The sequence below is a fragment of the Capricornis sumatraensis genome, chromosome 4 (genome assembly GCF_032405125.1).
Source record: "Capricornis sumatraensis isolate serow.1 chromosome 4, serow.2, whole genome shotgun sequence".
Taxonomy (NCBI): domain Eukaryota; kingdom Metazoa; phylum Chordata; class Mammalia; order Artiodactyla; family Bovidae; genus Capricornis; species Capricornis sumatraensis.
Genome location: NC_091072.1, coordinates 110,069,512 through 110,096,663, shown reverse-complemented (window position 1 = coordinate 110,096,663; position 27,152 = coordinate 110,069,512). Strand labels below are relative to the sequence as shown.

The window sequence follows — 27,152 nt, the reverse complement described above, 5'->3', positions numbered from 1 at the left end:
GGGAAGATCCGCTGGAAAAGGGATGGGATACCCACTCCAGTCTTCTTGGGCTTCCCTTGTGGCTCAGCTGGTAAAGAATCCTCCTGCAATGTGGGAGACCTGGGTTTGATCCCTGGGTTGGGAAGATCCCCTGGAGAAGGGAAAGGCTACCCACTCCAGTATTCTGGCCTGGAGAATTCCACTGACTGTATAGTCCATGGGGTCGTAAAGAGTTGGACATGACTGAGCAAAATTCACTTTCAGGGAAAAGCACTTATGTGCCATATATGCATTGTTGATTAAAAAGTGGGCCCCAGGGCCATCTAGATAATCCTTAGAGTCACGTTGTTAGGAGGAGTGCTTGATGTTACCCAGTACTTTGTCTACATGAGAAAACTGAATCTCAGAGAATCTGTGCGACTTGTGAGTTCGCACAAAAAATCTGCGGCTGGAAGCCAATGTTGTTTTCAGTATACCATATTGCCTGCTTTCTTATTTCCTCTCTGCATATGGCACAGTGCTAGGTGCTATAGAAACACTCCCCAGGACTTTTCAATTCAGGAACGACGCTGTTGACACACCAGCATGAAAGGGACATCACATACAACCCAACTGGCACTGAAGTGCACACACTGCAGTTATTTATATCCTGTAATGCTCTAACCATCTCTCCCTCCCTCTCTCCCTCCCTGCTTCTCTCCTGTGTTCAACCTGTCGCTGACTCTGGCTGTTGCTTCTCTGCAGTGATGCCAAGGGCTGTCTCTGCTGCCGTGGAGGCTGTTTTCCAACAGCTCACTCCCTGATGCAGGCCCGGATGCCTCTCCCTACAGGGCCTCCACCTCCCAACACTCTCCCTCAGACACGCCAGACTGCCCTGGCAGCCGCCACCCCTTCACCTGCCATGCTGACCGTGTCACACCCACCCCTGGGAAAATCTCCAGATGTACCCTGCTCAAAACACAGAGGCCTGAGCGAGGAGACGGATGGGGAGTAGGGCCCCTGAGAACACAGGGCAGGTGCCAAATTGAAAAGAAAAGAGAGATGATAGACTTTAGAGTGAAACTGAAAATAAAGAGAATGTGTTTTAATACCCCTTTGGCTGATTCATCTTCCTGTGGCACCAGAAAGAGGGGCGTTGCCCTCTATTCATGAATGCCTTATGTTTTGCCTATGAGGCCTCTCTTCCCACACCTGAAAGGGTAAACTGACAATAACAGTGTAAGTATCGGAGATAATGCTCGTGGTGGCATGGCTACAATCTCTACGTTGGAGCCGGATTCATCTTACAGTTTCCGTCACAGTCTTTCTCAAAAAAGTAAGATAACTCAGGTTCATACATGTGATTCCTCAACATCCCTTCTTATCCTTTCTCCTGTTTTGTCTGTTTTCATCTCATTCAGGCATGGGTCCAAGGTGGAGTAGTGATTAAGTGGGACTGGTGACATTGTATACTTGGTGGCTGCTTATTTCCAAAGCATGGTTGGCAGGAAAGGGAGCCTTAGATTTCAGTCATTTCAGAAAGGGAACTAAACTCTAATTCTTACCCTACTATGAACTCCGCATAATATGAGCTTTGGCCCTAAAGTGCACCAGTGAGAAAAAGAACGTCAGCGATTGTCGACAGCAGAAGAGGAATAGATATGGAGGAAGAAGAGAAAGAAAGAAGGGAGGAGTGCATATATTGGTGGACAGTGATTGGGGTACTTTCCTGGTGGTCCAGTAGCTAAGACTCCCCAGTGCAGGGAGGCCTGGATTCAATCTCTGGGCAGGGAATTAGATCCCACATGCCACAACTAAGACCCAGCCCAGCCAAATAAGTAAATTTGTAAAGGTAAAAAAAAAAAAAGAAAGTGATTGGGGAACTATTTCTGACCATGTATTTGGTGTACACTTATCCCATGCTTTGCAGCATTGTTTTGAAATAAGTAAATAGTTACTAATGCTGAAAAACCAATTATTTTAGTGAGTGAATTATTTGGGAGACATCAAAGGTGACCAGAGTTCAAGATAAGCCCACATAACTTGTTTGACTCAGTTGGAGGATTTGTTCCTGTAAAGTGCCTATTCCAGATTAAAACTATTCACTTTAATAGAGAATAGTCCTGTTTTATCTAGAAAAGCCATATCTTAACAAAACTTTGGAAAGACACATTTTTAAGAGGAAGAAAGGAGGAGCATACCTTCCCAGCTAGCCCTGTTGACCAACTCAACTCTATAACAATAGTAATTATAACAGCTAACATTTATGAGAATTCCCTGGTGGTCCAGTGGGTAAGATTCTGCACTTCCAGTGCAAGGCACGCAAGTTCAATCCCTGATTTCACATGCTGTGTCGTGTGGCCATAAATAAATAAACTCCAATTAAAAAAACAATTGCTCTGGCTCAGTTCCTCATTAAAAAAAAAAGTGCTAATGGAGTTTATTGCATACCAGACATTGTACAAAACATTTTACATACATTCTCCTTTAGCCTTCACAACGGTCTACCTAGACATTGTAGATTACATACATTCTCATTTAACCTTCACAACAGTCTTTTTTACATAAGAGGATCTAAGTCTTAGAAGATTTGGTGCCTTGCCCAAGGTGAATGATGAATAAGTGGCAGATTCCAGATTTGTCTGACTCCAAAACCTGTGCTTTTAGCCACATGTTGCCTCCTTCATTGGTATGACAGATGTCACGGGCAGATCATACTCAAATCCTGCAGTATGTCCTAAATAATGAAAACTATGTAACTGGAAAATGGTAGCTAATTTATATAGCAGGCCCAACTGAAATAATTCAAACATAAAAATGACCTCCTGGCATTTGATTATCTTCTACCTTAGACATTGATAAACCAAACCATTCCCTTAGGACAACATTTCTGTCCAGCAAAGCATTTCTCTTGCCAAAGTATAATTTTGCTGGCTACATCTGTCTCCTCCAAGCCCTGGAATCAAACCTAAACTAGTAAATTCTGCTGACCTGGCAAGACGCTCACCCTCCAGGGCATTGTCTCAGGCTAAAGTAATACATCACGTTGCTTCCCACTCTGTCGGCCCATTTCTCCAAAGAGCCCTAAAACAGTAATGTTTCTTCTTTGAATCTCTAGTGTTCTTGCCTGTAGGCCTTATGCTTTAGCTCCCTGGCCTTTGGGACACAGACAGACTGAACAGCACTAGTTTCACACCTGCCCTTGAGTTGGGGCTTCCAAAAGAAAAGCAGATTTGGAGAAAGGAGCAGCCTCACCAAGCTCTGCTTCATTCCTTTCCTGCCCAGAGATACACAAACATTGACTTGATTGGGTAATGGGAAGACTTTGGTCTTTGGGGTTATGGGGATTTAGTAGCTGGGAATGAGTTGCTGAGTTGTGGGGGTGGTGGCAGGTCAAATAGGGCCACAGTTCCTAGAAAAGATGACCTCGTCCAATTGAGAAGTAGTGGGACCAGCAAACTGGCAATTAAAAATTAACACAGGCCAAAGTGAAATCAGTGACGAAATTTGATAGGCTTTCAAGAAAAGTTTATGACATGCTGTTCATAGAAAAGAGGACATTTTCTCAGTGTTCACTTTTATAAATGCCAAAGGCCAGACCTACTTGGAAAGACCTACAGAAAAGGCAGAAATGTGCAGAGTCCACAAGCAACATATAAGGCAGGCAATAGGTATATATTTTGAAAATTTTCTTCAAAAACAATCCTAATTTTAAAATATTTTGACAATAGTCTTGATAGTGACAGGCACTTAATTCCCCAATATGTGTTTGAGTGTGTGTGTGTATAGACTCTTCCTATTCTAAATGCGTTATGATGCGTATAATCTTAACAGCAGTGAAGGCATCTTTCCATACCTTTACTAAGTACATGACCACATATATCTCAATATCTGTTTCAACTCAAGTGTAATTTCTGCGGAATTTTTAAAGGCAAATATTGACTCATCAAAAGGCTTTAATAAATGCAAATCCTATGAACTCAGGAAATACTGACCATTCAATGTATTTCAGTTGGGATCTAGGTAATGGCCCTATCACAATTTTCCTTATGTTAGGAATTCATGAAAGGAGTTGTTTTCCCACATAAAGCCATAAAACAGGAAAGACTGAGAAGTGAATCTCACGTTTCCACACAGGCAAATAGCAGATAAAATGCTAACTTGGAGATAAATTTAAGATTACTCACATTTTACCAAACTTTCCCACTAGCACCCCACACAGAATTATGTCAACTGGATGAATTTTTATTAGATAAGGTGGTTCCATGGAGCATTGTTGCCTAAGAAACTAATCATTCTGTGTTATCCTAAATTGTGTAAATTTAGAATTTTCTAAGTTTTAAAAACATCTAGAGGTTTTGGATAGATAGTTGGTGTAGGAAACCTAACTGTCTGACTTCTACACGTATTAATTGTAGTGTTTGATTGTGTGATCAAAGTTAAATGCAAATTTGTTTTGTATTAGTTAATAATCCATGTGTGTTTTCTACCAGACACATAAAGGTGAATTTTCTAGAAATAGGTCTGAAAATACAACTTGAACCATCTTACTTCTTTATTTAAAAAAATTTTTGGAGTACAGTTACTATACAATGTTGTGTTAGTTTCTGCTGTACAGCAAAGTGAATCAGCTATATCTTATACATAAATCCACTCTTTTTTGGATTTTCTTCCCATTTAGGTCATCACAGAGCACTGAGTAGAGTTCTCTGTGCTATATAGTAGGTTCTCATTAGTTATCTGTTTTATACATAGTATGGCTCATGTATATATCTTAATTCCAATTTCCTAATTCATCCCATCCCCGCTTTCTCCCTTGGTATACATAGGTCTGTCCTCTATGTCTGTGTCTCTATTTCTGCCTTGTAACTAAGATCATCTATGTCAATTTTTTTCAGATTCTACATATATGCATTAATATACAATATTTGATTTTCGGATTTGCTTCACTCTGTATGTGAACTGTCTTACTTTTTTCCTGTTTTCAAAATACAATCAACTTTTCAACTTTCTTCTTTTAGCAGTTTCTAGAGGACAGTTTTAGTCCTTGGAACTCAAAGAGTAACAGGTGTATGTCTTCGGAATTGAAGATTTCCCTATTTGAAAAATGTTTGCTTTTTTCATTATTTAAATACTGATTTTTCAAATCAATGTCTCTTCTTTCTAATGATATAGTTAAAATAATTAAAGGAAAGCTTTCTCAATAACCAAGAGGGGAAGTTTTAAAGGAAATTAAAGTTGAGTACGATGTCCCAACTACATTCTCAGAAAGCTATAAGAAACACCAGTTTATGTAGCATCAATAAAAGCAGTACTGTTTTGTTTTGTTTTGTTTTTAACCAATGATGAATGACCAGAGTTCTTTGTTCTAGAAGTGATGACCCCAGTTTAATCTCAGTATTACCCCTTCTCCTTCAGAGATGGAAGGGAGCATCTTGCATCCATGACAAAATGTGACACTCAGCTAATTGGGATGGTTTTGATGATGCCGCAATTCTGCCCCAAACCCATAACTAGCAAGTTTGCCCTGAAGATTATTGAATTACTCCACTGACCATGCATTATTTAAAAGGAAGTGCTGTAATTATAGGAGCCAGCTGTTTAATCATTGGAATTCTGTCTGTTGGCCAACTTTCAAGATAGAGTAGAATGCTATGATGGTACTTTGTGTCAGCTAATGGAGGATTCAGGCCTAGTTAGGTGGTAGCCAACTTGTCTGCTAAGCAGCCTTTGGTCTGTGTGCTCTGAAGCAAATCTACTGAAAAATAAATGCAGTTGAGGAAGTATATGGACCTTTCATAATGTTGGCATAACAGAACTCTGGGAGTATACTTAGTTGTAGAAAATATTTATTATCCCAGTCACCTGTCTTTTTTTATAGTATTGAATACAGAAAAATAGTTTGAGCATCTTCAGGAACTCAAGTGACAAATAGAAAACAAATTTTAACCCTCTAACTTAGAAAATATTTGGACCTTTTTCTCGAAGACAATGTAAGTGGCTTCCAATCATACTGAACATTTAGTTGGCCTTGATGCGTTTTCTCCATTTCTTTACATATTGCCAAATGTTTGGAATAGAAAGGAGCATAGCAGTCAGACGCTGTTCAATACAGGAATATGCTCCTAGAATCTCTACCAGGTGTTCATACAGCCTTTACATAACTGATTCCAGCAATGGGACATTCATTACCTTTAAAAGAAGTCAGTCCCATTTTTTAACACTTTTGAGTTCAAATTGTTAAACATTTTTTCCTTATATCAATTCAACATTTGTTTCCTGTTCACCTAACAATTCTGCCCTGCTGCTGCTGCTGCTAAGTCGCTTCAGTCAGGTCCAACTCTGTGTGACCCCATAGACGGCAGCCCACCAGGCTCCCCTGTCCCTGGGATTCTCCAGGCAAGAACACTGGAGTGGGTTGCCATTTCCTTCTCCAATGCATGAAAGTGAAGAGTGAAAGTGAAGTCACTGAGTCGTGTCCAACTCTCAGCGACCCCATGGACTGCAGCCTACCAGGCTCCTCCATCCATGGGAGTTTCCAGGCAAGAGTACTGGAGTGGGGTGCCATTGCCTTCTCCACAGTTCTGCCCACTGGAGCACAATTATTGATAACAAGTGCATAATGAAGAGTTTTTAAATGAAAGGATCCCTTTAACACTGTTCATTCCATCTCATTTAAAAATTGCCCGTAATGACAATAGGTGCAATTTTGAGATCATTAGAAATCTCTATTTTTCTCAAAATTGATACTGTTGCAAATTATTTTACTGCTTTCCTGGTAAACCACATTGCATCAGGCTCCCAGTTCTAGCCCATAGCAACAAATATCTTTATTTTGGTTCTGGAAAAATAAGAAATATGAGGCATTTGAAGATAAAGAGAAAACTTTGACCCTCTAACACTGGCCTCTCAATTGGTGAGAAATTTTTCTGTTGTTATTAAATATCTTGATGTAGAACCAGAAATCAAGTCTATAAGATACTTCAAAGGATGAATTAAACTTTAAAAGGCAAGGTAAACACTTGTTATATTCATATATTTTCAATGAAGTACAATTAGTCCACGGTAGACATTATGAGTAGACAAAGCATCTTTCTAGGATTGCGGTGGCTAGAGATAACTGGTAGTTACATTTATGTCAAAATCCAAGTCTATAATATTTCAACAATATTAAAAAACAGATATAGACATAAGGTAAACTTTCTTTTTAGAGCATTACAGAAGAGTCCTACATTTCTCTGTTCCTAAATTCACTGATCTATGGACTAAAAAGCACAGCTATTTCATAGACTGAGCCATGTCGAACTCTGAGCTCATCTAAGAGGTGACAAACCAGATGCCTGGTGTGTGCTATTATTTTTTGCTGTGCTGATGATTACCTTCTGTCTCACAAAAGGAAATAGACCTGTGGTGAGTTTCATGCCTGTCAACAGTCACAAAGAAGGGAATATGCAATATACACAACATTTAATGTTATTCTCAGATGAAGGTTAGAGTCTTCCTCCAGCGGCACGCAAGGAGCTCCAGAACCTATGGAGTGTCAGGAGGAAAACAGAAGGGATGCTTAAAACAGAGGTGCTAAGTAGGTCCTGGGATCACAGAGGTTATCCTTCCCCATCTTCAATCCATAAGGATGAATTTTGAAATTAGTCATTTCTAAGTTAGCCAGGTTTGAAAGTTTCTGAAACCACTCCTGCCACTTTACCTCTAAACCTCAAATTACCATTCCAAAGTCAACAAGTGAATCTCAGTTATATCCCATTAAGAAATGTATTGTTTCAGCCAAAAGCAATTGTTACCTGTGGTGGATGATGAGGACAGTTACCTCAAAGTAGGCTGAGTCACCTTGCCCTCTCTCCCACCCCAAGAGAAAACCAAAGTGTATCAGCTACTCTCCACTGGCTGACCCCTTCAGCCTCTTGAAATGGCCACTGAGCTAAAAGTATGTAGAAGTCCTTTGTGGGTCACAAAGAATCATGTAAGCCCATTTGTGTCTTTAATTTATAGTTCCAGGAAAATATTATATAAACAAACAAACAAACAAAAAACAACAGCAAAAAAGCATTGTTTACATTGCTCAAGGGACCATATGAGCCCTGGTTTGCCCCGGCTGGCGAGCAGAGGCAGAGAGTCTTCTGCAGTGGGCAATCCTCGGATGGCAAGTGAAAGCACCATTGAGGTTCCAACTGGGCACAGCTGCCCCGTCCCTTCCAAATCCCTCAACCATGAGGAGCCCACAGGGTTTGCCCTGAGCAAAAGCAGCACACCCCACCCAGAGAGACCATAATTGAGCTGAGTTCTATCCCCAGCTGCCCTAAGAATGACAATAAACCTGCCTTAAAGGGAGGAGGCATCCTCACGTTCCAGTGCCAAGCATCAGGAACACATTTGCATTCTCAGAAGATTCAATGAATGGCTGGCCCCTTGGGCTGCAAGGCGGCCAAACTAGTTTGGTAGCAGGCCATGACCATGGGTCTGATCTCCTTCCACCAGGGAGTTCAAAATATATATAGGGATTTTGACTCTCAAAACTCCATCCTGAAGTACAGCATCATTATTACATGAATGTAAGAATTTCTGTTTAAAATATAATGCTGTCTTCTGTGTCAGAAATTGAGACTGAACATACATCACATTGACTAATTGGATCCTTCTGGGTCAATGGTTCACAAATTTTTTTCCATGATGCCTGGACATCATTGAAGAAGACTGAGGCCCTCCACCTCCCAAGGGAGGAACAGGAGGCAGAGAAAGCCAAGCTCCATGGCTTTCTTGCATAAGCCATGGCAGTTTCACATTCGTCTATTTTGCATACTGATGTATAAGATTTGGTGTAACAAAAGTCCTACTATGACAAAAAGTTTACAAAGAATTCAAGTACCTTTTTAATTTAGTTTGATATAACTTGCTTTGCCCTCTTTTTAATTGTAGAGCCAGGAAAAGTGTGTCCAATTCAAAAAAAAGCAAAATAGAATCAAACTAAAACCTACTTGCCAAGTAAAGAGGCCTAATTGATTTGCAAATATCAAAACAAATTTGATTCATGGTGTTCCCTCTGGGCAATCAGAATCAAATGAAAGGTGGACATTTAGTTCATTCTTAGTCTAGTGATTATTCTATAAGAAAACAGAGCTAATGGTTCTGATCCCTCTAAGGTGATAGAAGAAGTCCTATCACACTGGTATTGTTATCAGTTCAAGTTCCAAAGCTTCTAGATGTGGTCAGTAGCAATGCTGTCTCTTCATAGACCCTATATGATCCTAGAAAGTGATGTTCAAAGCAAGCTAACATATATTTAGGATCCAGTAGATGTCAAGTGATGCACTTAGTACTTTTAATACAGTATGCCATGTAATCCTTAAGCGATCATTAGAAAGAACATATTAAGTCTCCTTTACAAATGGGTAAACTGAGGCCCAGGAAACTTAAATGACTTGTCATTTGTTTATGTCATTCCCAACTCTGAGTCTAGGTTTCCACATCAGTTAAGTGATGAGACCTTCCCAGATTTAAAACCTCTTTGATTTTCAGTCTGATGTTATAATGGAAGCAGATAAGACAAAGAACAAACACTGGAGCCATCCTATGCACAAAAACCATGCAGATTTGCTAAAAAGATTAAGAAAATGGAAAACATGATCTTTTAATTAATTTTCCTAGCAGTCTCTCAATTAAGTCAATATATAAGGAGAGGTGAGGATTGGGCATAGACAAGATCCTCGACTACAGGTGGCTAAGAATTTGAGGACAATTAATACAAATTAATGAATGATGAATGAGCTATTGCCAATGAGAGTAGCACTGACTGCTGGAGATATACTGGAATCTGGAAAAATCTGGGAGGGTCAAGAGTTGTTGGAGGAGCTTCAAAAGAAGACTAACTTATGAAGGTGTGGGTTGACATGGTGTGGGGAGAGGAGTTTTCAGGGGCTGGGTGTAGCAGTGAACACAGCGTATTATCCCACTCTAAAACTAGGCCTCTCTCTGATCTGAACAGACAAGCCCACGGGGTATGGCTCGAGCAGTCGGAGGGCGCCCCAGACAGGAATCGTGGATGAGTGCTGCTTCCGGAGCTGTGATCTGAGGAGGCTGGAGATGTACTGTGCGCCTCTCAAGCCCGCCAAGTCAGCCCGCTCAGTCCGTGCCCAGCGCCACACCGACATGCCCAAGGCTCAGAAGGTAAGCCCACCAGGGGCGGCGGTGAGGGGCGGCCATCTTTGCGAGATCTGAGTTATGCAGCTGTAGCAACTTAGCAGCAGCAGCATCCGAATAGTAATTCATACCCTCATAGACTTCTGGCTCATAGGGTCAAAAGAGCTCCATTCTCCCCTGAGAGGTTCATCTTTTCTATCACTCCACATTATAAATTCTCCCTTCCACTGCTGTGGCCCATCTGATCACCAGAAGATGGTGGGGAAGAGTGACTAAACCTGGGCTTTGGCATCAGGAAAAACTGGCATCCTAGCTTCACCAATCACCAGCTGAGAGCCCGTGGCCAAATAATGCAGCCTCCCAAGACTTTGCTGATGAAACTATCAGTAAAGATGGGATAGCAGTACCGTTTACCTCATCAGGTCATTAATGTGCCTGTAATGCTTTCCATACTGGACAAAGTAACTGTCAGACAAGTGTTAAGCTCTGTCATAACTGTATGAACAAAGCATGTGACCTTTCAAGTCCTGATATTCTGTAAACATGCAAAGAAAAATAACACTCTAAAATTGGAACTAATAGAAATTCACATTTAGTGGCAAACACAAAGAATAAAATAGAAATTTCAGTTTGGCTCTAAGAACAGCAAGAAAATTCTAACGATCAAAATCTGCAGGTGTCAGTACTAAGAGCGAGACTTTAAACAAGCCTTGGAGGTACTGTCTATGCCATCAAAAATATGTAAATCATCTGATCTGATGCACATTGATCACTTGATAAACCTTTGTTGAGTGAGTGAATAAATGGGTGAACAAATGTATGTAAGTGATTACATTTTCGTCACTAAGTAGAAAGAATGAGAACTAAAGAGAACGTGAAGAAAATGAGGAAGAATGAATAAGGAAAGTTAAATGCTCTCAGATTTCCCTGTGGACTCTTTTGAAAAACAACCAACTAGTGGTTTTAATCTTTGGAGTTAAAACTAGCATCGTGCAGAGGGCACATGATAAGAGATCAAGAAGCTCATAATGACACCTTGGCTGCTTCCTGGTCCTCATTTGCAGCTGAGGCTGGAACAGGGGCCTCAGCAGAGATGTGACCCCAGGGAGCCACCCTGAGTGATGGAAAGGGACTGGGCACAATCTGATTCAGAGAGAACACAGGAGCCAGTCGATGTGTCAGGGAGCAAGCCCCACATACCTTTTAGGGGAATGTGACTGGGAAGTGTGCTCAAGGTAAGCAGAGGCAGGTTAAATCTTTCTCTTTCCAGGTGACCCAATGTCTTTCAATTTCTACTTTGGGAGGGGGTGGGTAGTGTCAGAGATGAGTCCCTAAGTTCCGGAAAGGCAGATTTGATAGTGACTGAGGTCCAGAACCTCTCCAGCACCAGTGCTGTCTTCTGCATCTGTGGAGCCAAGGCATTCAAAGGCTCTGGTCTTCTGGGACACCCAGGGACCACCTGTTCTCAATGCAATTATTTTTGTGATGTTTACAGTATCAGCTCCCATCTACCAACAAGAAAATGAAGTCTCAGAGGAGAAAGAAAGGTGGGCCAAAGAAACACCCAGGAGGGGAACAGAAGGAGGGGACGGAAGCAAGTCAGCAGATGAAAGGGAAGATGAAAGAGCAGAGGAGAGAGACTGGAGCTAGAAACTGAACACAGGCAAGAAAGGAACACGGAGGAAAGAAAGACTAAGACAGAGGTGAGGAGGATGAGAGAGAAGCAGACAGCAAGAGAGAAAAGTGGGAGATGCTATAAAGGAAATGAAGAAACGTAGGCCAGCTGGAGCTAGAGAACGCATGGGACAGAAGGAGGAGAAGAAACCTGTTGTAGGAAGTGGCTGATAAACATGGAGAAATGGAAAAGTAACATATAATGCCTGAGAAAATCCAAAGGCAGTGGCAAGAATGAAAACCTGAGCAAAAATCACAAAAGAGGGAAATAAAGCAATATTCCCTTCCCCACGGAAAAATAAGAATTAAAATAAAAATCAAGGTTTTTATATGCATTTTAATTTTTTGTGTGAATTTTACAAGAATTTCCATGTCAACAAATGTCCAGAGTTAAATATTAGCCCCAAATTTTCAGCAAGACTGAACTGTGTCATAAACATTCCCAGATTTCCTTCCCTACAGGGTGACTGGAGGCTGCATTTCTTAGTCAAGCTCAGGCCAAAGGGCACCCAGTATTTGCTTAAAGGCCCGTGAGGCCTGAGAGCTTACCTATGAAAGGAGGTCACTGAACTTTTTGTGTGTGCACTTTGGAATCAGATATAAAAGATGTATTAATGTGCTAGGGCCGCCAGAATAAAGTACCACACCACAGACTAGGTGGCTTACACAACAGAAATTCATTTTCACACATTCCCGGAGGCGGGAAGTCCAAAGTCGGAGTATTGGCAGGATCAGTTCCTTCTGGGAGCTGTGAGCAAAGGATCTTTTTCAGGTCTCTTTCCTCCTTGGTATTGGCCTTCTTTTCCCTGTGTTTTCACATCATCTTCCCTCTGTACAAATCTCTGTGCCCAGATTTCCTCTTCTTATAAGGACACTAGTTATACTGGATTCAAATATGATCATCATGACCTTATTTTCACTTAAGTTATCTGTGTAAAGACCCCATCTCCAAATACAGTAACATTCTGAGGTACTAGGGGTTAGGACTTCAACTTGTGGATTTGAGGTGGGGTGGGGGACACAAGTCAGCCCCAAACCAAAGGCTCCTGATGTCTGACTACTGCCCTATGATTCCATCACCTATAAACTTCTCTCTCTCACACATCCCCCCCTCCCCCCTCCCCCTAGATATTTAAACCTGAAATCCTATGAGTTTATGTTCCATGAAATACCAAGGCCATGTTATGTTAGGGCTGCAAAAGGACTCAAATCATTTGCTTCAGTCCCTTCATTTTAAAGATAAGGATACTGAGATCTAGAAATTGCTGAAGGATGGCTGAAAATGGCTTGGTTTCTAAGCCACAACCTCTTTCTGGCCAGCAGAGAACAGCACAAAATCAACATGGACTAAGAAAGAATTCCAAAAGGAAAAGGTGGGAGTGAATGAGAACAAAAGCACTCAATTTTCTTGAGGGTAAAGAAACACCAGGTAGGATCGCAGAATTTGAGTCTTAAAGATTTTCTTCCTTCGGTTTCCTTGATTTAAGCAGTAGGATTAGTATCTTCATAGATAATAAAGCAAAAAGTCTCAAGATCATTCAAATTGTGAATTATAAGAGCTAAGGGAGGATGCAAGAGAGAAGTGCTTAGCTAAGCAAATGACGGCACAGGGTAAGAAGATGATAAGCCAAAGAGTGAAGCATTTCATCCAAATAGCCCACTTTGAAGATGTCAAGGGATAAAGGAACATCCTTTCTACTTGTCCTTCATGCCCCAGCCATGCTTTCTACTTCAGGGTCATCCTTTGTCCATGGTTCACTGAAAACCCAGGATATATGATATATAGATATGCCCAAGTCTCAAGCCAGGAGGAAAAAGTATGATCATGAGCTTGTCACAGTATCGTATGGGAGCCAAAACATTGCTGTTGTGGTTGCAAAGTGGGTCCTGGCTTATCAGAAAAGATAAAAGCCAGGCTGGAGCCTGAGCCCATCTGGCCAGCCACCTTCTTCAGGAGACTCCCAGTTCTCCTGTTAATACATCTATGGTTTGGAACCAGCCTCAGGCATAAGCCTCAAGCATAAGCCAACATCTACTGTTTCTACCACCTGAGAGTAACCTGCAAACTGAGATGGCTTTTCAAGGGACCACAGTTTGGTAGAAAAGTAAGTCAGTGTCCTATGGGATTTCTTAGAGGATTATCCTTTCCCTTTTTCATTGATGATTGGATCAATGCAATTATAACACAGGGATAAATGACAATTATACCCAATAATAAACTTCATTCAAGAAAAAAGGCAAAGACCTTAAAAGGAAAAGAAAGCAATAAAACTTTCCACTTAAAGAATGCTTCACCATCAAACTATTAGTTAAAACCCTGCTTCCCTGGTGGCTCAGACAGTAAAACATCTGCCTGCATTGCGGGAGACTGGGTTCGATCCCTGGGTCAGGAAGATCCCCTGGACAAGGAAATGGCAACCCACTCCAGTGCTCTTGCCTGGAAAATTCCATGGATGGAGGAGTCTGGTGGGCTACAGTCCATGGGGCTGCAAAGAGTTGGACACAACTGAGCGACTTCACTTTCTTTTTTCTTTTTGTAATGGGTTATATTAACTCTAAAGCAGTCATCTTGAATGCCTACACGTGATTTCTAAATAACATAAATTAAGTGAACAGAAAGAATCTATTGATGTCTTTCATCCCTTCTACTATTAGAAGAAGCACTAGTGATACATGACATATAATGATGAATGAAAGGATGGATGGTCAAATGAGTGAGATAGGGAGGGGAAGAGTGGTAGGGAAATAGACCATAAAAGTTAAGTAGCACTGTGTATATGTTAGATGATCAGTCATGTCTGACTCTTAGCAAACCCGTGGACTGTCGCCCACCAGGCTCCTCTGTCCGTGGAATTCTCCAGGCAAGAATACTGAAGTGGGTGGCCATTCCCTTCTCCAAGGGATCTTCCCAACCCAGGGAAGAAACCTAGGGTTCTTGCATTGCAGGTGGATTCTTTACTGTCTGAGCCACCAGGGAAGCACTGCTGAGATGAAATAATTCCTCTTGTCCTTGCCTAAGACGGTGATGCAAGTGCAGAGTAAACGAGGGAAGGCAGAGGAGCTGTGCTTGCACAAGTTTTGCGTGTCTGGAATTTCCTATACTCAAGCCAAGACTGAATTCATTCAAGGACTTATTGCTAAAGGTGGAAACCACCTGAGTGAGTACTTTATAGTGAATGTTACATTCCCTATTTATCCCCTCAATGCTTTCTTGAAGTAGGCAGAGTATTCATTATAATTTAAAAGCCCTCTGTTTCAACTGTTTCTTTTAGGGCAAATTGATGATTGTGTGTAAAACTAACAGGAATATGTAAGGATTCATGATCCTTAAATTGTTGAAAAATATTTTTACTGAGTACCCGCGATATGTAAACCTCTGTACAAGGCATGAAGGAGAATGATAAAGATAAGAGAGGCAATAAAACCTAGTGGTTAAGAGTACAGAATCTAGACTCAGACTGCCTGGTTTCAGACCCTGGCTATCTCACTTAATAGCTGTATGTCCTTGGGAAAATAATGTAATTTACCTGTACCTCAGATTCCTCATCTGCCAAATGGGAGTAATAATTGAATCTACCTCATAAGAGTGTGAGGATTTATTGAGATTGTGTGTGTATGTACAAATATAAATTATAGTGTTTAAAATGGTACGTGGCACATAGTAAGCACTATTAAAGTTTTAGTTGATATTATTTTTCTTAGTTTTTAAAATTAGAGCCATCTGAAAAAGAAACAGGTCTCATCAAGTGGAATTGAGTCCCCGTCACCAAAAACTTCAAGCTTAAGCTTACCAACACTTTCCAGTGATGTGGTAGTGTCTTTCAAGCACATGATAAGAGAAAGAGAATTCAGTGACCTAAGACCCCTTCCAACCCAGAGAACCCCAGTTCTATGAATTATACCAACTTCAGTGGAAGCTCGACTGTCCTGTATGAGGAACTGTTAACTTTTATTTTGAGGTTGTAGAAAAGAACTTTCAGAAAACCACCATTTTTCTCAACCAGTTAAAATCAAATGTAATATGTGTTTTCTTTTCACAGTGCCTGAGGAAAATTTAATTGTAGCATGAACTCCAGCCCTTACTAGTTTAAAGTAAAATTGCCAAAATAAATAAAAATGTGGGATATTTCCGGGCTCACACAGCTTCCGGGACATTTCAGTTTCTAGGGCTGCCGATTCAGTGCCTCTCACAAGCATTTGATCTTCTTTCAAACATCTCTTGAAAACAAACAAAACCTCATACAGCTTCTCATGTGCGTGCTGTTAGGATGTAAGGGTGGAAAAGGAGGCAGAGAAAGCAGCTCCGGGAGAGCCCCTCCTCCCTCTCCCCTCCAACTCCTGACCCTCTCCCTCCCACCACTCACCGACAGGAAACAATGTTTTCCTAACTAACAAGGCTTGCCATTTCTCAAGTCCAGTTACACACCATGGAGGGAGATGCAGTCTGTTCTCTTTGCTTGCCTGTATGAAGGGAATAGGGCTTTGAGCAACGTTTATTAGACAACAGAGAGCTGACTTTTAATCCAGGACAAAACTGATAGTCTAGAGGTAAAGTGGAAGCCTTTGCTGACAATGAAAAGATAAATCATTTACAGTGATCTGTGGTGACCTAAATGGGACGGAAATCTAAAAGAGAGGGGATATGTGCATACATATAGCTGATTCACTTGGCTGTACAGTAGAAACTAACACAACATTATAAAGCAACTAGACTCCAATAGAAAATAATTATAAAAAATAAAAATAAAAATAAATTGTTTTAAAAGAAGCAGAGTGCCTTTACAAGTTTTTAAATATCTACTATAGAATTCTCCAGTGATTAAAAGCCCAGCTCCTGAATCCTTTGAAAATCAGTGACAATATGTACTGGCCTAGGCAAGATTAGTCCATTTTTAAAGAAGGACCAGGCAAGGTTAGGAAAAGTTTTTCAGTGGCCATTAAATTTCCAGACCTGCAAGGTCAAAATTAGTTTTTTCATCCTCAGAGCTCTAACTGAAATCTGAGTCCCACTCCCTGATACTCATCTACTTAGGACTCCTTCTTTAATAGGACTGCTTTAACCCCCTTAAGAGGGGCTTCCCTGGTGGCTCAGATGGTAAAGAATCTGCCTGCAATACGGGAGACCTGGGTTCGATATCTGGGTCAGGAAGATCCCCTGGAGGAGGGCACGACAACCCACTCCAGTATTCTTGCCTGGAGAATTCCATGGACAGAGGAGCTGGTGGGCTACAGTCCACAAGGTCACGAAGAGTCAGACACAACTGAGCAACTAACACTTTAATACCCTTAGGGGGCTACCTTGTTTTTATCCTGCAACCAAAAGAGATGGTTTAGAAATCTAGACTTACATTTAAACTCAAGTAGAGAGAAATGGAAATTGAGAACAGCAAGGAAGTTATGAGAGATGTGGGACAATGGGCATATGAGCTCATGTCTGGTACTAATAGAGAGCAGCAAAGAAACTTCTCACCACACTAGGAACTCAATCATAGCTCAGTGGGCTACTGCTCCATCAGTAATAAGAGCTAGAAAACATTTCCAAACATTCCCATCTATTTTATTCACTGATGAGATTATAGTTTTAAGATCCATTTGGTCAGAAAACTAAGTCTTGAAAAAGTGGAGGTTTGATAGAAATAAGAATGCTAAAGGTCCATCCAACTTTAATTCCAAATATCCTTGGTGGTAACTTACAATCTGTAGTTAACTACAGCAAATAGTTTTGGGAGAAAGAAGATTATTTTCTCTTTACTTGTGTGTGTCTGTGTGTGTGTGTGTGTGTGTGTGTGTGTGTGCGCATGTGCGCGCGCGTACACAGTGGGATTCACATGCCAGAATTTCTTACAAAATACTCTGTAAAATATATAAACATTCACATGGAGCTTTCTGTCTGGCCAGCTCCAAGAGGTCATGTAATCAAAGACCAGCCAGCTCTGCCATCCATGAAAATATGATGTGGTATTTTCACAGCTGTAGATGACAATTATGGCAAGACAAAAATTCTAAATGATTAGGAGTAAGACCATGGCAGGTTGAGGGTTAGATAAGGAATCCTATTGTAGACTTGAGAATATGTAATATTTATGTCACAGTCTGAGTGTGGCAAACTTGAATCATTCATGAGGCATTGGAGGACTAGAGAAAAATGAAAAATACAAAAGGGATCAATAAATACATAGGATTATTTTGTCAGTATTGATGGACCAAGGCCACTGTTGGGTGCTCTGGTTTGTCTCTGTCAATAATGATACTTGTTTCCTTCTTCCAAGAACACTAGGATGGAAGTAAAACTACTTTGAGCACAATTCTGATTTTTTTAAAACTGTATAAACACATGAATTGTTCTTGCACCATTTTCTGTCTTGGAAAAGCACTGGCTGGCACCATACATGTTTACTTTCATATGCTGAAGACTCACGTCAACCTCCAACAGATGCAAATCACTTTAACTTGTTGTAGTGTTATTTTGTTCATCCTAAAAGTTCAGAAAAGCCTTCCAAACTTGCAAAATTTCTCTCAATTCAGAGGAGGAAAATTCAGAACACAGTATTTGAATGTTCTGCCCAGATTTGTCACACACACAAAGCACGAGTGAAAGAGGGTAACACCCTTTCCGACTAATCTCTGAACTCATCACTATTGCATTGAAATGATACCAAAAGGTAACAGCCTTGAGCCTCACATCTCTCCAGAATATTAGAATATAAATTACTGCATACATGAGTTTAAGGACTCCAACGTATGTTTTATGTCAGATGAAACAATGCTATTTTGGAGGCTAAAGAGAAAAAAATAATCAAATCCAGTTTTTAGGTAAAAATATGCTGAATCTTTAGCACATATCAGTGAAACTGCTAGAATCTGGTGTTTCACTTTTTTAAATACCACAACGGTTGAACCTTTCAGCAATTCCAAAATCAACTCCCTCTGGGAAAGATAGTGTGCTTAAAGTGTAGTTGTTGTTGTTGTTGTTGTTTAATTTAAAAATGTAACACAAACAGCTAACAAAACAGACTGCCCATAAAATCAACAGCCTAAGCAGCCCTGGAGTATTTTAACAACATCCTTCAGGACTATTAAAGGCAACATAAATAACTCTTGCCAGCAAGGGCAAATACCCTTCAGCTTTTTTTTCCCTTTCCTTTTTCTTTTTTCAGGCTTTTAAACCATTTTGGTAGTGATTTGTTACATCACGGACAAAAATACTTCAGAGTCAGGTGGTATCCTTTGAAAAGTAAGGAATTGCCAAGACAGGATAATCTGTGAATAGTTATAGGATAAACACATTCCCTAAACTGGGGGGTTCCTAGGGATGGACCTGTCACTAGAAACAAGAGGTACACATCTGCTAGTGCGTCAGTCAAGGGCACCCTGGGCACCCGGTAGGTAACTATTATCCCCCAGTCAGAGAAAGGGCAGTACTCAAGCATGGGGTGTGCTCTCCCAACAGGAACTATTTCTAAAAAGGCAATAATAATAGCTGTTATTTATTAGGCACATGCCCTGAAGTAAAGGCTGTCACAAATCACCTCCTTAATCTTCACCATTAGCCTGAAGGGTAAATGTTATAATTATGCCCCCTCCCCCACTGTACGATTAGAAAACCTGGACTAAGGGGGCTACATGTCTTGCCAAGGTCTTGCCCCAACAAGTGGTCAGACCAGAATCCAAACTCAAGATGGACTCCAGCCTGTGAACTTCCCTGGTGGCTCAGACAGTAAAGCGTCTGTCTACAATGCTGGAGACCCGGGTTCGACTCCTGGGTCGAGAAGATCCCCTGGAGAAGGAAATGGCAATCCACTCCAGTACTACTGCCTGGAAAACCCCATGGAGGGAGGAGCGTGGTAGGCTACAGTCCATGGGGTCGCAAAGAGTACTCACTCACATGTGAACTATGCACTGTGCTCTCTCTTCTCCATCTCTTCACTGATATTTACTGTACTGCAATCTGCCAGCTGTAAGTTCCAAGACAGGACAGGGGCTCTGTGCTCAGCAAGAAGTAGGAAGCCATGTAAGGCTTGCTGTTAACCTGAACTCTATTCCACCACTCCTGCAGGAAATGCAAATCAATTTAACAAGCATTTCCTGGTTCGCCACTTTACTCACACATCCAAGGAGGACATAGAGGTGAAGGGGCCATGCTACCTGCCCTCAAGGAGTTTACTTTTTAGTGGGAAAGCAAACACTTAGCTAATTTATTCCACAACACATCAGTGCTCTAACAAAGGCAGACCCAGAGTGGATTCTGACAGCACAGAAGCCAGAACAGACAGCTGTTGCCATCAAGTTGACAAGCGAGAGCTAAACCAAGGGCCCTTGAAACAGCTGGCTCTCTTGCACACAACTACGGTAGGTAGATGTGTAAGGGTGACCACATGTAATCATAACAACATTATGAGGTGGGTTCTCTTACTCCCCTCCTTCATTTTACAGAACAGGAGACTGAGAAGGAGAGGACAACGTAACAATTGTCAAAGGTCACACAATTCTGTGTTGGAAGCTGGGATCCAAGCTAGGTATATAAATCCAGGTTCTCTGAGAAATATATATGATCCTGGGTTAAAGGAGCAAGGGTTTGATGAGGGGAAATACCCATGTGAAAAGCAATAGGAGAGGGTCAGGGAAGCCTGAGCAAGCCAGCAGAAAGCAAGTGCAAGTCTGACCTCAGCGCAAGCGAGGAGGAGAGATGACTGGGGAGAGGCATCCTAGATGGCTGTACCGTCTAAAGAAAAGTCAGCAAAGCCGCTGAGGATTCCTTGAGCCAAAGATGGCCAATAAAGAAGTCTTGGGTTTCCCTGAAATTAGGTCTGCCCTGATGTCCCCACTACAGTCTTGAGCTATGGGAGGGGGCTGTGGGGCCCATCTACCATGCATGGTCAGAGGAGATGATCATGTTGGAAAAAATGTCTTTTCCCACTCTAACCACATAAAAGATAGAGTGAGGTCATTTCCAGAAAAACATAAATAGAAAGGGAATTGGGCAGACCAACACTGTGCCCAGACTGTTACACCTATCTCTTTGCTGAAGAGGCAGTTACTCTACCAGGAGCATACATCTCTTGTCCTTTGGTTTTAAAAGTCACATCCCAGAGCACTGAGTTGACCCCATGACACTCACTCTACTTGGCTCCCAGAGATGAAAGACTGACCTCGCTCTCCTGGAATTTGGACTTGTAATCCCCCAAAATAACGCGATATCAAAGTTGATATTGAGACATTTAAATCATCATCCAATATTTCACATTTCTCCAGGCTAAGCCAGCAAAAGAGCCAGGGCACATCCCTTTCAACAAGTTGACATCTGGGCCATCTCTTCAATCATCCATTGCCTTTTTTTTGTTTTTGTTTTTTTTTTTCCTATTTTGCCCTTTTTAGGAGAAAGTCAACGCTGAGTTAGAACTTTAGGCTGTACAATAGGCTATTAACATTCCATGATGGGCAGTATTTTCCCAGCATTTTTTATAGGGTTCCAGGCTTTTCTTAGAGTTTATGTCATACAATACTTAACTTGTTTGTAGTGGGTGGAGATGGAAACATAGTCTATTGAAAACATCACTGCTTCCTCCCTAAAATTTAAAGGGGCTATTATCATCCTTTTAGATTCTGCCTCTCAGGCGATGTCTCACAAAGATAGGCAGGGAGAAAATAAGGGCTTATCATATTCACAGGGTTAGCTTTTGCTAAATGAATATTGTGCTATTAGACCTCCATTAATAGCATACAAATGGAACTCAGCTCATACTGGGATAAGGGAGGGTACCCACTTCCCTAGTTTAGAGTCTTGCCTTACCCTCTAAACCAGCATCTGCCACCATCTGGGATCATGGGCACCTCATGACATTATCAATTACTGTTACTGGAAAGAGACTTGGGTTTTGCAACACCAGATACTGGTCTACCTCTTTGGGAGGCACCGTGGTTGAGTATCTATCTGGTGAGCTCCAGGATCAGAAGCGACTGATACAGATCCCAAACATGGTTACATCTTCACTGTAAGAAGTCAGGCACATTGTTTTTTATTCATATTTCATGAAGGTAAAATGGGTAAGACACTAGTACCCATCTCTGAGAGAACTATGAGAATTAAATAAGAAAATGTCTACAATTAGCACTTATAAGACAGTGACCAGCACATACACATGTTCAACTGGTAGAATTGTTATTCTTTTATGAAAATAGTAGGTGGTTTTAGTTCTAGGTCTATCAGTTTGTTCCTATGTGACCTCAAGCAAGTCACTAAATCTTCAGGAGCTTTAGATTGTGAATGATATCAATGCAAACAACAGCGTCATCTCCTGAGGTTGTTGGGAGGATTCACGGAGATTACTGTATAAACTGTAAAATGTGTGCAAATTTTAATCAAGATAACTATTATTGCCATTGTCATTAGCTCTCAGGGAACTTAAAAAGTTTGTGGACAGTTTTCCATTGGAAAACTAAGAGCTAGGATCGCCAAGAGAAAATGGGGGAATGTGAATGATCTCTTCATGGCATTTTCTAGCTTCCTATATATCTGTGTATGGCATACACTGTATAATAATGTATATCACAAATGAACCCCTATCAAACCTATTCCCTCATGAGTCAGTTAACCCTTCCTTCAGAGGGTATGTTTCCTCAGCCAACCCCAGTGAGCTTGAGGACCAACTTTTTTTTTTTTGTAAATAATCTTACCTTCTCTGGTGTCAATAGGAAACAGTATTTACTACTGTTTTTCTTTCAAAAATCTGTCTAGTTGCATACTAGACACAGTTTTAGCTGGTTTGTTTGTCTTGGACAGGCTGTTGAAGTGAAAAGTTTTTGCTTGGCTGAATGTGGGACAGTTTCATAACCCCTTCAAGAAGTGCACTGAAGGAGGGTGCCAGCTCCGACGGCTGCTTCTAGCATGCCTCCACTTGCCACCCATTGTCAAGTGTGGCCCGCATCATTAAATTAAAACAATGAGCAAAGCAACAGATGCAACTGAGACTAAATCCCTGAGTGCTTTTGTTTTGTCACTGTCATTGTCTGCAACAAAGAAGTCACATGTGAGAGCCTGGGAAGAGAGCCAAATGCAAACCAGACGACATCCCAGCTGGTTCTGAATGGCCTCCATCATACGCCTGTGTACATGGGAACCATGCTACTTGGAGCAGTGTCAGCTTTATCAAGTGAGTTTCTGCCCAGGACTTTGTGATGCCGAGACAGACCCTGAAGAAACAGTCCAGAAGATCCCTCCACTCAGACTTCACACCTTACACTTCTGCTTTGAGAGAAAAGAAAGAATCTCTGAATTGGGGAAAGGGATAAGATCTATATGGTTGGCCAAACTAACTTAATCCTTTTTGCTACAGCGATCATGAATGTGAAGAGAGAGGTAGAGAAGATACCTGAACTTTTTCATCTGGAAACCTGTGATTAATTTGGCTTGAGAAGAGGACTGGAGATTAAATACCTCATGTGCTTTCTTTTTACTTGTGACCATTTCATTCTGGAGTATTTCCTTAGAATGGGCTTTATTCAGATTCTTTAAAATCCTTTTTCTAAGCTGTCATACCTTGTAAACAAAAAAGAGGTTAAAACCCAAATTAGGGTATTTTTAGTCCTGTTAATTAATTTGGTTATTAGTTTGATAGAGCAATAGTGTCCTTAATAATAGTGATTATGGGGGTTTGATGAGCCATATACCATCAGCAGGGTCTATTGAGAACTGAACAGAAATATTTCAAGGAGTTTGGGACAATAGTATGTCTACTCTGTAGCTGCATGTCTTTCTTCCATTTTCCAGAAAACTCCTTTAAGGAAGCAGAATAAGGTGTAAGGTTAGAAATAAAAACTTTACCGGTAGCTTAAGAGCAGATGCTTTGTAGAGCAACAAGTGTATGTGAGGTGAACCTGGTAAAAGCTGTATGATATTAGAGGGGAAAGTGCCAGGATTGTAAACAGAGAGCATCTCAAGCTCTCCTACATGAATGCCCGTTTTCTTCCCACAAAGATTTTTTTTTTCAGTGGCCACTGAGCTAGATATTTTAATAAACATTTTTACACAATGATGTCATCCTCCTTCTATTCAGGATGTATAAGACATTTTCACCATCAACGTACAAAGTACTAATTTGCTTTTATAAAGGACTTGTTGATCACTCTGATGTTCCAGGTAGAGCTGAAAATATGTGTAAGAAAAATGATCAAATCCCTATGGGTCTGAGTCAATAGGTATTATTTCCAGTGATTAGTAGTTGACTCTGCCCCAGTTTCTCACCCTCTCCAGTTCTCAGGTCTGAGTGATCTCCAAAGTCCCTCACAATGATCTTTAAATGTCTTACAATGATTGGGAGAGTGATCATTTCCTTAGCCAGAAGGAAGGATTTGGAGATTCCAGTGCTCCTGATGAGAACCCTTGGTTTTGGTCTGGATGGAAAATGTTCCTGGGAAAAAGGAATCCTTAAACCTCATTCTGCACCAATAATTACCCATTACATCCTTCTCTAAGGGCCTCCTGACTAGACGGAAAATCAAGAGAAGCAGCACCTGACGTTTATGCATGTAAATGTCATTTCCTTCTGGATTTTATTTTACAGCTTATTTGTCTAAATAAATGTTGCTATTCAAGTATGTTCAAGGATAAATTAACAATTACAGAAGAAGTATAACGACTTGATCCTGCACATTATCAGAGGGTTCCTTATATTCATTCAATAGGTACTTACTGAGCACCTGAAATGTTTTGGGCACTGCTGTAGACATGGAGCTGTAACAGTGAGCAGAGACATGTCCCTATTATCATAGGGTTTCTATTCTAAGCAAAACTCAGTATTCCTTGGATAACAGAATTGGTTGTTGATAGGTGAATGGTAGCACCAAAACAAGGAACCCAGAATGTTTAATCTAAGAATAGTTCCTTTCCAATAAAGATTGAGTAATAATAATAATAGCAAATAACAGTAATACTTATGTAGTGTTCATGGTGTTCCAGGCCTATTATAAGTGATTTTATGTTCTAATTTTTTAATCCTTAGTCCTAAAAGGTAGAAACCATTATTATCCCAGTTTATGGGGGAAACTGAGACACAGGAGATTGTCACTTACACAAGTTCACATAGCTAGAAAATAGAAGAACCAGGATTTGAGCACAGTTCAGAATGTCTGTGATTTTGTAAATTCCAAATCAGCTACACAGCTTCCCAATCTTCTACTTCAAAACTTCTGCCTCTCTCCAGAGGAGAAAAAGAAAAAAATGAAAAGTTAATCTCCTTTTTACAGAAACTAAAACAGAACCAAAAGCAATAAAACAATGGAGGGTGATCCCAGGATGTGATTGTTTTTCTCACTATAAAAAGATGTTCCAAGCCAGAAGACTGGATTTTAAAGGATTCCCTTCCTATCAAGGAACCTGTGATAGTGGCAGATGAATAAACACATATTTTTGTATGATTACAAAGCAATTTGTGGTCCCCATGCCATCAAGGGTAAATATAAGTAGCTTTAGTGAGGTTTGTCTAAATTAAAAACCCAAGGCCATCCACTTGTTTATGTCTTTCTCAGAAAACCCTGGCCCAAGTTATCTATTACACTGACTGGTGAGACATAAGGTATTGAAGGTTGAGATCCAGTGTTAGAAATAGATAGGTTGGATACATAAACATTCATCAGATTAATGTCATTTTTCTCCCTTATTTTTAGGAAGTACATTTGAAGAACACAAGTAGAGGGAGTGCAGGAAACAAGAACTACAGAATGTAGGAAGACCTTCCTAAAGAGTGAAGAATGACATGCCACCGGCAGGATCCTTCGCTCTGCACGAGTTACCTGTTCAACACCAGAAGACCTACCAAAAATAAGTTTGATAACATTTCAAAAGATGGGCATTTCCCCCAATGAAATAAGTAAACATTCCAACATTGTCTTTAGGAGTGATTGTTCAAAGCTTTGCACCTTGCAAAAATGACCCTGGAGTTGGTAGATTGCTGTTGATCCTTTATCAATAATGTTCTATAGAGAAAATATATATATAGATCTTAGTCCCTGCCTCTCAAGAGCCACAAATGCATGGGTGTTGTAAAGATCCAGTTGCACTAAATTTATCTCTGAATCTTGGCTGCTAGTGACATTCATTCAGCAGGCTTGTCTAAGTGGTTTATTAATTTTTTTATTTGCACTTCTTTCTACGCAACACAGGCTGTTTGTTTTACAGTGTCTGCTAATCTTTTTCCTCTATCCCGCTCCCTTCTCCATCACCTTTATATTTGCTCAATTTGGCCTCCTAAACAGCAGCAGCAAGCAGTTAAGTAGCATACCAGTTTTTAACCCACAAGATTCCATCTGTGGCATGTGTACCAAATATAAGTTGGATGCATTTATTTTAGACACAAAGCTTTATTTCTTCTACATCTTGCTAAAAGATGCATGTAGTTACAACTTTGAGGCCAATCATTTTAGGTGTATGTTTTAAGCATAGAAAGTCTCAAACTCTGAATGGTTCCTTCAAGAGATGAGTTAGTGTGTGACCTGATCAGTACTTCTCTCTTTTTATTTCTTCCATATAGAGCACTATGTAAATTTAGCATATCAATAATACAGGATATATCAAACAGTATGTAAAACTCTGTTTTTTAGTACAATGGTGCTATTTTGTAGTTTGTTATATGAAAGAGTCTGGCCAAAACGGTAAAAGGTGAAAGCAAAACTAAAGAGGAAGCCTGGAGCCAAAGGTGACACAGAGGGGAAGGGTACTCAAAACTCAAACATTTGGGAAAGAAAAGCTCCCCAATTATGCCTTCCAAGAAAAATAAGACACAAAGTCCACTGATAACAAATTTGATTGGCGAGTCCAGAGAGGAGTAGAAAAAGCAGAAGGCTAGGAATTTAATAATCCTGGTTTCTTATTCTCGTTGAAGAAACAAACATCTGACGACTCTGCCACGGACTCACCACCGTGTGACCTTGGGCAAGTCACTTCACCTCTCTGTGCCTCAGTTTCCTCATCTGCAAAATGGGGGCAATATGTAATCTACCTACCTCACAGGGGTGGTATGAGGATTAAAAAGATAAAGCTCCAGATTTTTATCCTGAGTTGTTATGAGGGCATCAAGATCAGAGCCCTTGAGTTGCTAGGATGCAAAGAATTCTATAAACAACCCATTGACAGTATAGCTACAAAATTGATAAGCTGAATGCTCTCGACATGCCAGTTCTTGTCAGTGAGGCCATCCAACTAACTATCTGTTAAAAGCTAACAGTTCAATCTCTTTTAAAACACTTTTCAAAATAACTTAGAAACATTTGAATCTACAATTTGATTTTGAATTCTGCATTTGGATTTATAAATATAAAGTGAAAACGGAGAAAGGAAAGAAGGAGAAAAAAAGGTTTCTACAAGTGAAAGGATG

The 27,152-nt window shown here is 40.6% G+C and overlaps 1 protein-coding gene across 8 annotated transcripts in view; it reads left to right on the top strand.

The window, feature by feature from the left end:
• IGF1 (insulin like growth factor 1) overlaps window positions 1-25,770 on the top strand; it is a 73,749-nt gene extending 47,979 nt beyond the window's left edge. For 6 of the 8 annotated variants that reach the window (XM_068970302.1, XM_068970298.1, XM_068970299.1 and 3 more), the window contains 2 exons: window positions 9,956-10,137; window positions 11,606-12,016. In XM_068970302.1, the coding sequence (XP_068826403.1) occupies window positions 9,956-10,137; window positions 11,606-11,767 (344 nt within the window). In that variant the 3' untranslated portion in view covers window positions 11,768-12,016. Of the gene's footprint in view, window positions 1-9,955; window positions 10,138-11,605; window positions 12,017-25,446 lie in introns of those variants that run through there. The other 2 variants (XM_068970304.1, XM_068970305.1) reach the window with 2 other exon arrangements.
• The last annotated feature ends 1,382 nt before the right edge of the window (window positions 25,771-27,152 follow it).